Raw genomic sequence first — 14,214 nt, forward strand, 5'->3', positions numbered from 1 at the left:
GCCTTCCCCACTCTGCCCTAATCCTCTTCCTCTCCTGGAAGGTGAGAGTCAGAGTAAAGATGCTCTACTGGGAGCCAAAGCCAAAATCTTCTTACCCGGGTCAGGAAACAAAGGGAAATACAAAAGTAGAAAGATCCTTCCCTTGCTTTTTTATTCTTTTTAGCAGAGAATGACAAAGACAGAAACTAATGAGTCATTACCCTGAATGGACAGCCCAGGGGGGTGGCCGGTGGGGGAACACATGTTTCCTAAAAGTCCTGTTCTTTTAAGACCCCCTGTTAGAGAATTGTCTAAATTCTTTGCAACAAAATTCACACAGAAAAATATATGGAGGCATTGAAATGATCAGCCTCTGGTCTTACGGGTTGAGTCTGTGCTGTTGGCAGGTGTGTCTGTCTGCCCACGTGAATTTCTCACAGAAAGAGGTGCATTTTCTTAGTGCTCACTGTTCCCAGGGAAATGGTTTCCAAGGATATGGGGATTCATCCAGATTTTTTTGGTCCTGTTTTCTGTTAGTTTGATTTTTGCTGAAAATCACAATGTAGCAAACTTGAAGATCACTTAGCTCAATCTCTGTACTGTACACCTGGGGACAAAGTGGGGATCAAGGTCCACAGGTAAAGTGGCTTGCTTAAATCCCGGTCTGTCTGACTCCAAACCTATGATTTTTCTTTCATGGCCAAGAAGCCTTGAGCACTGTAGTTGCCATCGCCCTATTCCTTAGACACTGGGAGAGGCTGTCCTGTCTGTAGAAAAGCACCTCTGGGTGCCAGGTGAAAGGACCATTGTCCATGGATGCTGCCAACCAATCAGAGGGAACCCCATTCATCCTCCTGGGACTGACCACACGTCCCGAACAGCGGGCGCCTCTCTTTGTGCTGTTCTTGGTCTTGTACGTGGCAGGGATCTTGGGAAATGGACTGATTGTGACCGCCATCCGGGCCAGTCCAGCCCTTCATGCACCCATGTACTTCCTACTGGCCCATCTATCCTTCGCTGACCTCTGCTTTACCTCGGTAACCGTGCCCAAGATGTTGGCCAACTTGTTGGCCCACGACCGCTCCATCTCCCTGGTGGGCTGCCTGACCCAAATGTACTTCTTCTTTGCCCTGGGTGTAACTGACAGCTGCCTCCTGGCTGCCATGGCCTATGACCGCTACGTGGCCATCCGGCACCCACTCCACTATGCCACCAGGATGTCTCGGACCGTGTGCACAGCCCTGGTGGGGACTGCATGGCTAGTATCCCATGTCCACTCCCTTCTGCATATCTTGCTCATGGCCCGCCTGTCCTTCTGTGCCTCCCACCAAGTGCCCCACTTCTTCTGTGACCACCAGCCTCTCCTAAGGCTTTCGTGCTCAGACACTCGGCACATTCAGTTGCTCATCTTCACCGAGGGGGCTGCAGTGGTGGTGTCTCCCTTCTTGCTCATTCTCGCCTCTTACGGGGCCATTGCAATTGCTATCATCCGGCTACCCTCAGCCTCTGGCAGGCTCCGGGCCGTGTCCACCTGTGGCTCCCACCTGGCTGTGGTAGGCCTCTTCTATGGGACAGTCATCGCTGTCTACTTCCAGCCCACCTCCCGATATGAGGCGGAGCGAGGTCGCGTGGCCACTGTCATGTACACTGTGGTCACCCCTATGTTGAACCCTGTCATCTATAGCCTACGGAATCGGGATGTGCAGGGAGCACTCCGAGCCCTGTTCACTGGACGGCGGATCTCAGCTAGTGACTCCTGAGGGCTGGACCCCATCAAGGACATCATCCCCAGCAATAACTCAAAATGGTGATCGTCAAAGCTGAGCTTTAACACAAAACTTCTTGTTAACAGCTACCATTCTCTGGGCATCTGAGCAGCAGGTCCTTGCCTGGTCTTATTTTATTTGCTTAACAACCTTCGAGGCAGACAGTGCGATCCTGTTTTTCAGAAGAAGGAGCTGGAGTTGGCAGAGGAGAAATAGATTTCCCAAGTTCACCCAATTTTCAGATGGCAAACTTGGGACCTTTCTGACACAGCATGCCTGGTCCTAATAATTCATGCCAGGCAGTTAAGAGTATTTTGCCATTTTCTAAAGATATCAGGGGAGGTCCTGGGTTGTACTAAGGGTTCAAAGCTCAGCTGCTGGCCTGGTGGTATAGTGGGTGGGTTACGTGCTGGGCTGCTAAATTCAAGGCCAGCAGTTCAAGCCCACCAGCTGCTCTTTGGGAGAAAGATGAAGCTTTCTACTTCCTTAAAGATTCATGGCCACAGGACCCTCCTTACACAGAGCCCCTCTGAGTTACTCTAGACCCCACAGCAGTGGGTTTTCCTAGGCAAAAGTTTGGCTCTCTGAACCAAGTCAGTGTGCCCTGGCATAACACCTAATTCTGAAATGTCACGGTCTTGAGAATCCTGTGTATGAGTCCCACTATATGCACCCGGGAGCCCAAGTTGGAATCAGTGGGATAACAAATAGCAACAAGGAGGACTTCCGTAAGAAAGGCCTGGTGACTGACTTGTGGAAAACCAGTCAATGAAAGCTCTATGGCTCACATCCAGACAGCATTTCATTCTGTCCCCCACTCCCTGTAGGGTCACCATGAGTCAGAGGCCAACTGGATGGTAGCCAACAATAGCAGCAAAGGTTATGGACTTAGAGAAGTAAGGTCGGGGAGGGTATGCAGTACCAGGACTTGCTCTGTAGGGTCTGGGACTGGACCTCCCATCACTTGGCCATGCATTCACAAAGGAAGTAGTGTTTGCTCCTCAGCTCTCTGGGAGGGGAATAAACATTCACATGCTCATGCATGAAGGGCTTACTCTCCACCGAACCGATGTGGGCACTTAGGAGATGCTCTGGACCACTGAGACGAAGAGATGCTTGTATTTTATGCTAACAATCATTTCAAAGTAGTCTGTTTTTCCGATTGTATCTGTTACAATGTTGTGTCTGTTATAATTAAACCTGGCAGGTTACACCCAGCCTTCTGAGGGAGCAACGTGTTGTGGACATACACAATTTTTAAAGAGAGAAAGGGGAGAGATTTTCCGCCCTAGCGGCAGATGGACGGGGCATTTTTGTAAGTTTTGATGTGCAATGCTTCTCTTTCTCACCCACAAAACGCATGCGTGTTCTCACTGCCGTTTTATGAACAAGGAACCTGGCTCAAGGTTCCAGAGCTAATTGATAATGGAGCCATACCAAACCCTTGGGCTGCCACCCAGAGTGCTCATTTGCATTTTAACTGAGACTCATAGAACCCAGGCTCCAGGTGTGGGGGCTCAGGGGAAGAATTTGCAGGAAGAAATCTCAGGCTGGGGCAAGTTCAAGGATCTAGCATGTCCTCATCACGATATGTCTAACCAAACAGGTTTGCAAGGTGGGTGCTTCTATATCCATGTTTCTCTTGAGAAACCCCACACTTTTCTTGCCTCCAAAAACAGCGAAGCTGTAACAGTCTGGTCACCTTCCAGCTCCCACAAGTCTGCCACCATGGAGTCCCAGAACTACAGAATTATGCTGATTTTTAGATCTGAAAAAGGGCCTGAAAGCCTTCAGTCCACTGGCTTTCCTTCCCGCCCCGCCCCCACCCCCCCCCCCCCAGTGAAATCTTACATACAAGTTTATAAAACTCCAATAAACCAGGACTTCAATTTCCACTTGTGACAACTCGATGTATGTCAGAGTACAATTGTACTCGTTTTCAATGGCTAGTTTTTCAGAAGTCGATCACCAAGATGCCTCTGGGCAGACTTGAACTACCAATCTTCCAGTTAGTAGCCAGCACATTAATACCTAACACATTAACCATTTTCAATTCCCAGGGACCCCAAAATTATAAAACTTGGGGTTAGAGGAGAAGCAAAAGCAAAACATCAGGAGGGAAATCTTGAACCTAACTTCTCAATCTCCTCTGTTGTATCTCCATCTGTTACCAAGGGATCTCTGATAACCCAAACCTTCATTTCATAAACTTGGAAACTCAGGTCCAGAATAATTAAGGGTCAGTCTCCTAGTTTGGCCTTCCATGAGCCAGTAGCTCAGTCCTGAGTCCTTTAGATCATCCTTGCGTGGCCCCCTATTTCCCACCCTACTCCCAAGTTACTTCTTCACATTACTTCTTGCTATGGTGCCACACTCAAATTTCTCTGCCAGCAACTTGTCCCTTGCTCCACAACTCACTCCCCGCTCATAGATGCTGCAAGACTGTACCATTAACCCAATTCTATAACACGGAGTCATCTGCTGACCATCATGGACCTTGGCTGAGTTATTGTGTTCCTAGGACATAGAACAAAAATATGCTTATGATAGGCTGTTGCCTTGTCTATGATCTCATTCAGGTAGGGTTTCTGTATCAGCCAGAGAAATAGCAAGGTGGGGTCAAAGGAATTGTCAACACTTCCTTCTTCTGGACCACACGCCCCACCTCAGTCATCCAACTCAGATATGTTATTGGCTTCTGAAATATTGATCCTTCTGTATTGAGAAAGAGCAGGCTACAAACATCACTACTGGTGCCCACTGCCCACACTGTAGCACAGCCGCGCTTCTGCCCTTGGCTTCTGATCCTCAACAAGCTATGTCGCCTCTGCGTGGCCCATGCCTTCTACACCATGATCACCACTACCCTCACACACGCTTTCAGATTTCATCGTGTGCCCCCAATGTCCAGCCGCTGAGAAACCTCAGTTTTGAATGTGTGAAAACGGAGTTTGGAGAAAAAGCACAGAGGCTTGCCCTAGTTCACTCCACTAACGAGCGTCCGTGCCCATGCTGTACCCTTCATGTAGCACTCTTTACAGCACACCATAAACCAGCGCGCAATTCAAGGTCATAAATATGTATGACCAGCTGCTGTGTACCAGACTATTTCCAGATAGCCACTCAACCTATTTCCAGACATGCACAAGATAGGCAAGAAGAGAGAATGGTGGGCACTTCTTAGGCATCGGTCATCAGACCTAGGACCCCTTGGACCACTTTCTCACCTTATGTCAACTGCATACAACCTCTTATTTTATCTCACTGTTGTTGTTAGTGCAGTAGATTCAGTCTGCAACTCACGGTAACCATTCACAATGGAACAAAATGCTGCCTTTTGGTCCTGCGGCTTTCCCGTGATTGGTCCAAGAACTGTCATGATACACGGCGTTTTCAGTGGATAATTTTCAATTATCCGAGTCTATCTTACTCTGGAGGCACCACTGAAACCTGTTCAGCTTCTTAGCAACACCTCCGCTCACTTAAGGTACTGGGATAGTTAGGTTGTCTGAGCCAACATGGTTCCCATGGGAACATGTGAGTGGAGTTTAGCCTTGATTGAAGGGCAACTGAGATAAATGACTATCTGAGACAGGCCTCCTGCTCTCTTTCTCCCTGGTGGTCAGGCCATCATGCTGCATTGCTGACTGAGCTAGTTCTTTGCCTCAACCATGTGAGCCCTCTGCACTGTTGTGTGGACAATTAGCTGTTGTATTCCTTCTTTCTATATAAACCTATCCATATATATGTATATGTATATATATATATAATCATACATGTCCTAGTTTTGTTTCTCGAGAGAACCCTGCCTAACATAGGTACATTGGTCTGTGTCAGGCCAACCCACATGTATTAGTCTGGGTACTTTAGAGAAACAAATCCACAGAAACTCATGTATAAAAGAGAGTTTTATATAAAGGTTAAGTGCACATCAAGAAAACATCCCAACCCAGTGCTGCCCAAACCCACAAGTCCTACATTAACCCATTAACCCATATGTCCAACACCAACCCACAAAATCCTTCTCCATCTCACAAAACATACGCAATGATGCCGACTGCAGGAGGAAAGACGAGTCAGTGAACTTGTAAGCATCTTAGCGCTGGCAGGAGTCTCCACACGGCTGCTCCAGTACCCAGGGCTGCATCGGGGTAGGTCCATGTGGCTTCTCCTTGGGGATGCCTTGCAAGAAGTCAGCCTTACCAGCTAAAGCATGGAACTGGCTAAGGCAGCTGCACCCTGGTCCAACCGCCACAAAGCAAGAGACCCGAGAACTAGAAAGGCGAGGCTCACTGAGCCATTTATCCCTCCGCCTTCCCATTAACCCCACATGTGTCTATCAGCCAGGTTGGCACAATAAACTAACTACCTCACCAAGTGTTCTACATGAAGAAAGACAAATAGCCCTAAAAGACAACATTGACTTCTAGGACATCAGAGCGCATCCCCTGAAATATTACTGAAGTTTATAACTTACTCTATCTTTTTCACACTATATATGGAGACATTTTTAACACCTTAAGTAAAGCAAGGATAGGTGAAGAGATCGCTGAAAATAGGGTGTTGTGGCCAAGGGTGGTAAAAAAAACCAAAACAGATGGTTTCCGGCTATCAGAAAGAATAGCATCTGGTATCTTAAAGGTTTGTCTTCAAACTAACAGCCATTTAAGTGAGACACCAATTGAGACCACATGGAAACACACTGACCTGTGTGATCCAAGGATTCTAAATAATAAAATGCAAACCCAAAGGATGGAATGGTATCAGAGCTTAAATGATAAACACCCAGTTTGCAGAAGGCTATGGATGACAGTGGAAACCTAAAGTCCATTTGCAGGGTCCCCACATGGATTAAGCCTCTGGTGAATCTCTTCTGAATATGGTCCAAGGATGTGACCATCCTTGCTAGCATGCAAAGAGCATTGTAAAGTCAATTAGGGCAGATGTGATTAGGGTGACATGTAATACCTTATCACTGGATCTCCCTTTTGATCCGTTCTAAAGCTATTTCAATTTTTAATATTTTCTTCTTTCTCTTTGATTGAGGTTTTTCTGTTTTGCTTAGTTATTGTTGGTGTTGTTTTTTTAATGTATTTGTTTACTTCCTGTCTGTGTTTTGTATGCTTTTCTATGTATGAAATCCAGGATATGTGAAACTAGAGAGACAGTAACTGGATTAACAATCACCTAGGAGCATGGCAGGGGAAGGATGGGGCAATGGGGAGCTAAGAACCATGAGTAGGAGAAGAAAATGTTCTGAGATTGATTGTGGTGATGACTGCACAAATATTAATATGATTGAATGACTAAGTTATATTATATGTGAAGGATATGCCAATAAAACTGATTTACTTCCAAGTAGCCATCTTGGAAGAGCTTGTATTTATTTTAGCAATGTGTTTTGGCTCAAGGAGTTGTGCAATCCCTCTTTGGGAGGTTTCTGATCTGCACTAAAAAAATCTGCCTCCTTCTCACCTACAAGATTCCTTGAGCTCAGCCTCAAATGACTTGTCAACATTTCCAAATAAATCAAACCCCACTCACAGCACCGATCTTTCAATCCTTCCGTTTGTTCAAACTAATGTGTAGTACTATGTGTAGCCACCTCATCTGGAAAAAATTCCACACCAAGAAAAGAATTTCTGAGCAAGTCTACACCATCTCCTTCTTTCTTGTTAAATTTTGTATTGTGCTTTAGGTTAAAGTTTACAGGGCATATCCGTTGCCCATGCACAGTTTGTAGATAAAGTGTCCAATGCCATTAGTTGCTTTCCCCCACAATGCATCAGCATTCTCCTCATTTCTGCCCTGGGCTCCCTGTTTCCTTTCATTCCAATATTCTATCCCTTCCTGCCTTCTCATCCCTGCTTTTGGACAAATGTTGTTCTTTCGATATTCTAAGGAACACATTCCTCTTGGGTATCATTGTTTATTTTGTGGGTCTGTTTATGATTTGGTTGAAAGATGGTCTGCAGAAATGTCTTCAGTTCTGTGTGACAAGGATGTCTTAGGGCCATAGTCTCATGGCTTCCTTTAGTAAATCTGACATTTTTGGTGAATTTGTTTGTTCTACAATTTTCTCTGAGTTTGACCAAGGGTCTCTGTTGTGAAACCAGCCACAGTGACGGGTATTGGTAGCTGGGCATCATCTAGTTCTTCCGGTCTCTGGACTATGTAGGCTGTGGTTCAGGTGGTCCATTAGTTCTGTGAACTAATTGCCTCCTAGTGTCTTTCATTTTTGTCCCTCTCCTGTGCTCCAGATAGGAAGAGACCAATAACTGTATCTTTGGTGTCAAAACATTTTCTTTCTACTTGAGCCCTTGGTATCAGCTCCTTTTTTCTCCTCCCTCCCTTATGAACCCTCAATGATTATTATTTTTTAATTTTTAATAATTTTTAATAATTAAATTATTATTATTATTTGTCATGTCTTACACTGACTGATATCTTCCTTCACCCACTTTTATGTTGCCCATCCCCCTGGGAGGGGGTTATATGTAGATCATTGTGATTGGTTTCCCCTTTCTCCTGTCATGTTCCCCCTACACACCCAGTATGACTACTCTCATTATTGATCCTAATGGGTTTATCTGTCCTGAATTCCCTTTGTTTCCAGCTCTTATCTGTAGCAATGTACATGCTCTGGTCTAGCCAGATTTGTAAAGTAGAATTGGAGTAATGATAGTGGGGGGAAGGAAGCATTAAAGAACTAGAGGAAAGTTATATGTTTCATCAGTGCTATACTGCACCCTGACTGGCTTGTCTCTTCTTTGTGACCCTTTTGTAAGTGGATGTCCAATAGTCTACAGATGGGCTTTAGGTCTCCACTCTGCACTCTCCCTCACTCAGAATGATATGATTTTTTGTTCTGGGTCTTTGATGCCTGATACCTGATCCCATTGGCACCTCATGATCACACAAGCAGGTGTGCTCCTTTCATATGGAGCTTCTCAGCTAGATGGCTGCTTGTTAATCTTCAATCCTTTAAGACCCAGATGCTCTATCTTTTGATAGCTGGGCACCATCAGCTTTTTTCACCACATTTGCTTGGGCACCCATTTTGTCTTCAGTGATCGTGTCAGGGAAGGTGAGCATTACAGAATTCCAGGTTGTTAGAACAAAGTTCTTGCCTTGACCCTCCCATCCCAAGTTTTACCCAACATCTTTGCCACGTGTAAATTTGCCCATGTTGTTGTTGTTGTTTTGTGTGTGTTTTAAAATAATAGTAGTCTTGTAAAATATTTGTTCCTTGATGATTAACTTATTTGATAATTAACACAGCATAATGTACTCCAAATTCATCCATTTTTGTGAGCTCTTTCACAAATCTGTTGTTATTCTTTATCACTGCATAATATTCCATTGTATGTGTGTATCACAGTTTGTTTACCCATTCATTCACTGAAAGGCACTTAGGTTAAGATGCAGCAATAGACATGGGTATGCATATGCCTATTCGTGCCACTAGTCTTGTTTCTCTAGTATATATATACCTCGGAGTGAGATTATGGGATCATATGGTATTTCCCTTTCCAACTTTTTTTATTAAATACTTTTATTGAGGGGTCTTACATCTCTTACCACAGTCCTTACATTCAACCCTCTTTCTAACTTTTTAAGGAGGATCCATATGTTTTCCATAGTGGTTACACCATCTTGCATTCCCACCAGCAAGGTATAATAAGAGTTCCAATCTCCCTACAACCTACCAATATTTGTTATTTTCTGGAAGGGTTCTGTTTGTTTGTTTAGTTTAGTTTTGGTTTTAGTGTTGCTGTTGTCTGTGTAAAATGGTCTCTCTAATGACTAGTGATTGAGAGCATTTCTTCAAGTTGTTGTTGCTGCCTGAATGTCTTCTTTGGTAAAGTGTCTGTTCAAATTCTTTGCCTATTTTTAAATTAAATTGTTTATCTTTTTGCTGTTAGGTGTTGAAGTTTCTATACATTATAGAGATTGGACCTTTGTCAGCTATACCAAAGCCAAAGAATAATTCCCAATCTGTAGGTTCTCTTTTTAATCCTTTAGAGAAGTCTTTAGATGAGTGTAAGTATTTAGTGTTTTATGGAGTTTAATTTATCTAATTCATCTTCTGCTATTTCTGCATTTTAGTGGTGATTTGGCCCCTAGCTTTGTCTCTATTTTCTCTTCTGATTTTTACAGTTCCATGTTTTATATTTATATATTCGATAGATTTTTCATTCTTTTTTGTGTGTACAGTATGAAGTATGGCTCCTGATTCATTTTTCTGCAGATAAGCATCCTATTTTGTCAGCATCATTTGTTTGGGTTTTTTTATTTGTTTTTTGTTTTGTTTTGTTTTAGTTTTGTTTTAATCATCTTATTGGGGGCTCATACAACTCTTATCACAATCCAAACACCATACATACACACATCAATTGTGTAAAGTGCATTTATACATCCATTAGCCTCATCATTCTCAAAACAATTGCTCTCCACTTAAGCCCATGGCATCAGCTCCTCATTTTCCCCTTCCCTCCCCACTCCTCCCCCCTCATGAACCCTTGATAATTTATAAATTATTATTTTGTCATATCTTACACTGTTCGACATCTCCCTTCACCCACTTTTATGTTGTCCATACACCAGGGAGGAGGTTATATGTAGATCCCTGTAATCAGTTCCCCCTTTCTACCCCACCCTCCTGCTTTTGCCATTCTCACCACTGGTCCTGAAGAGATCATCTGTCCTGGATTCCCTGTGTTTACAGTTCCTATCTGTACCAGTGTACATCCTCTGGTATAGCCAGATTTGTAAGGTAGAATTGGGATCATGATAATGTGTGGGGGAGTGGACAAGTGGGGGAGCATTTAGGAACTAGAGGAAAGTACACTACAGGCTGGTGTACTTCTTCCATATGGGCTTTGTTGTTTCCGAGCTAGATGGCCACTTGTTTACCTTCAAGCCTTTGAGACCCCAGATTCTATATCTTTTGATAGCCGGGCACCATCAGCTTTCTTTACCACATTTGTGTATGCACCCATTTGTCTTCAGCCAGCATCATTTGTTAGATTGTTTCTTCCCCCATTTAACTGACTTTGACCCTTTTTCGAAGACAACCTATCTATAATTGGATGGATTTATATCTAGATTCTCAATTCTGTTACTATATATCTGTCATTGTGCAAGTACCAGGCTGTTTTAACTACCATGGTTATACTATGGTCGTGAGATCAGGAAGTATTAGGTCTCCTACTTTTCTCTGATTCTTTTTTCCCCTAAAACACTTTTATTGGCATACAGTTGACGTATCATAAAATTTAATAGTTCAAGCACACCAAGAAGACTTGTACAATTATCATCACAATCAGTTTTAGAACATCTTCTTCCATCTGTACTCATCATTATTAGTCTCCCACTTTTCTCCATCCTCCCTTGGCATACCGCCAGGATACCATTAATCAGTTACTGTCTCTGTACATTTATCAATATTGGAATTCATATACAGAAAAATTTTTAAATAATAAACAAAAAACTATCAAAATAACAAAGTAAAACCGATAAAAAACCTCAATAGAAAAGAAAGGAAAGAATATTTCAAGCTACAACCAATTTAAGTGGGCCATAAGGAAGATCAAATGACAGGGTGCTAAAATCTCATCTAACTGCATCTGCAACAATCCACTCTCCAATGCATTCTGCATGCTAGTTAAGGCTGTTCATTTCCTGGTCCATAGTCAGAGGGGCTTCCCCAGGGGCTTAATCCACATGTGTCTTCCTGTAACTTTAAAAAAAATTAAAACTGCTTTAAAATGGGTCTTAATAAAAGAATAAACGTGGGCGAAAGGAGATGTCAGACAGTGTAAGATATGACAAAATAATAATAATTTATAAATTATCAAGGGTTCATGAGGGAGGGGGTATGGGATGGGAGGGGGAAAATGAGGAGCTGATACCAAGGGTTCAAGTAGAAAAAAAATGTTTTGAGAATAATGAGGGCAACAAATGTACAAATGTGAATGACACAATGGATAGATGATGATTTTTTAATGATTTTTTAAAAAAGAATAAGCAAGTAAGTTAAAAAGTTCTAAAGGGAAATCAAATGATAAGCTATTACATTTTTACCATGATCTACTACAATGTTCTCTTGTCTGATAACAGGGCTCATGACATCCCTCCACAATGGCAGAGGGGATTCACCTGAGGCTAAATCCATGGGTGGCCCCTGCAAATGGATATGGGGCTTACACCATCATCCAGAACCTTCTTCAAACCAGGTGTTCACAATTGAAACTGTGAAGTCATTCCCTCCTTTAGATTTGGATGATATGATTTACAATTCTTGGATCATACAGGTTGGTGTGCTTCTTCCATGTGGACTTTAGTTGAGGCTTCACTTAGATGTCTGCTTGTTTGAAAATTAGCCTTTAAGACCCCAGATGTTATTCTTTCTGTAGTCAAACATCACCTGGTTCCCTGAAACAGGTGACTGAGAGAAAAGGTAGGCCCTGCCAGGTCTAGGCTCAGAGAGCAGGGTGGTGGTGGGTGCAACCAGACTGTGATGGCAGGGTGGAGGGGCAGCTTCATGGGTACAAGAGTCTCTAATACATGGAGGAGATGTGCCAGGGAGACACGGTGCATGATGCCAGTACACTTAACTATACAGAGCAGGGAGTATCCCTGCCTGACTCTGACATGGGTGCAGAGTTGCTCCTGCTTGATTGCACCAAGTACTGGGAGCTTTGGCTGGCAATGTTGCCAGCCTGCTTTGTCTCAATATGATCATGTAGTCCAGGTTTGGAATGTTAACTTGTGTTTTATTGACTACACAAAGGCATTCAACTGGGTGGACCATAAAAAATTGTGCATAGCATTGAGAAGAATGGATATTCCAGAGCACTTCACTGTGTTCATTAGGAACTCATACATGTATCATCAGGCAACTGTGTGAACAGAACAAAGGAATACCGCATGGTTTAAAATCAGGAAAGGTTGTATCCTCTCACCATACCGCTCAATCTGTATGCTGAGAAAATCATCAGAGAAGCTGGGTTAAATGAAGGAGCATGTGGCATCACGATTGAAGGAAGGTTTATTAACCACCTGCAAGATGCACATCACACAACCTTGCTTGCTGACAGTGAGGAAGCCTTGAAGTGCCTGCTGATGAAGATCCAGGATTGAAGCCTTTAGTGTGGATGACAACTCAATGTACGGAAAACCGACAGCCTCACCCCTGGACCAACAGGTAACATCATGATAAATGGAGAAGTTGTCATGTTTTGTCTTGCTTGGATCAAGAGATCGAAAGACGAGTTGCATTAGGTTAATCTGCTGCAAAAGACCCTTTTAGAATATGGAAAAGCAAGGATGTTATTTTGAGGACTAAGGAGTGCCTGATCCAAGCCATGGTATTTTCCACTGCCTCATATGCATGTGAAAGTTGGCCATTGAATAAGGAAGCCTGAAGAAGAATCAGTGCGGTTGAGTTGTGGTGCTGGAGAAGAATATGAACGGTACCATGGCCTGCTAACAGGACAAACGGATCTGTCTTGGAAGAAGCATGGCCAGCGTGCTCCTTAGAAACAAGAATGGCAAGACTTCACTTTACATACTTTGTATAATCTTGTCAGTAGAGACCAGTCCTGGAGAAGGCTATCATGCTTGGTGAAGTGGAAGGGCAGCAAAAAAGAGGAAGGGCCTCCAAAGATGGACTGACACCATGGCTGCAACAATGGGCTCAGGTATCAGAATAATTCTGAGGATGACACAGTACCATGCAATGTTTCTTTCTGTTGTGCACAAAGTCCCCATGGGTTGTAACGTACTTGATAGCACCTAATAACCACAACAGACCCTCCACTCAGCACTGGGATTGTAGCCATGGTTTCTGCTGCATATTCATGGACACAGTGACAACATGGAATGTGATCAAAGGCAGAGGAGAGAGGTTCAACGAAGCCTCAAAGCGGAAGCAATGACATGAGTTGAAGAAAACTCATGGGAGAGTAGGGTAGATTTCATTTGACAACCATTCCTGAATCCATGTCCTTGACCATGTAACTCTTCTTCTGTCTAAAATATAGATATTGTAGCAAAGTACGTATAGCAACAATGTCACCATCTTCACAGTTTTTAAGTGATGTCCAATGCAGTTAACATTCATTACATTCATCGATGGGTGCTATCAGCACCACTATCCTATTTTCAAAAATCTTGCCTGACCCTAAACAAAAGCTCAGTACCCCTTAGCCTTGTGACTTTACAGGGTCCGCCTTCCACCTTGATGCTAGGTTCAGCCCTGACCGACCCCTCTGGCCAGTGGGATATTTACAAGCAAAATATCAAAGAAAAATCCCTGTGAGGTTAGGCCTGCATCTCTTCCCTGCTCTCTAACGTTTCATTCATTGTCATGAGAAGTCTCGGGAGGAAGACAAGAGCCATGTGGAGCAACGATGCCCCAGCCAAAGTGACCCAGTGAAGCGCAGCATAGGTCAGAGTCTCAGCT

General features: G+C 43.6%; 1 protein-coding gene across 1 annotated transcript; it reads left to right on the forward strand.

Annotated features, from left to right (window-relative positions):
* The first annotated feature begins 791 nt into the window (after nt 1–791).
* On the forward strand, nt 792–1,739 carry OR1K1 (olfactory receptor family 1 subfamily K member 1). The gene has a single exon (XM_075559271.1). It carries the CDS (start codon nt 792–794, stop codon nt 1,737–1,739), a length of 948 nt encoding a protein of 315 aa, XP_075415386.1.
* Nucleotides 1,740–14,214: the final 12,475 nt, after the last annotated feature.

Source organism: Tenrec ecaudatus, chromosome 10, assembly GCF_050624435.1.
Source record: "Tenrec ecaudatus isolate mTenEca1 chromosome 10, mTenEca1.hap1, whole genome shotgun sequence".
Lineage (NCBI taxonomy): Eukaryota > Metazoa > Chordata > Mammalia > Afrosoricida > Tenrecidae > Tenrec > Tenrec ecaudatus.

What these genes read in the sequence shown, in the direction of transcription:
- OR1K1 (XM_075559271.1), top strand. Translation starts at nt 792, where the DNA reads ATGGATGCTGCCAACCAATCAGAGGGAACCCCATTCATCCTCCTGGGA.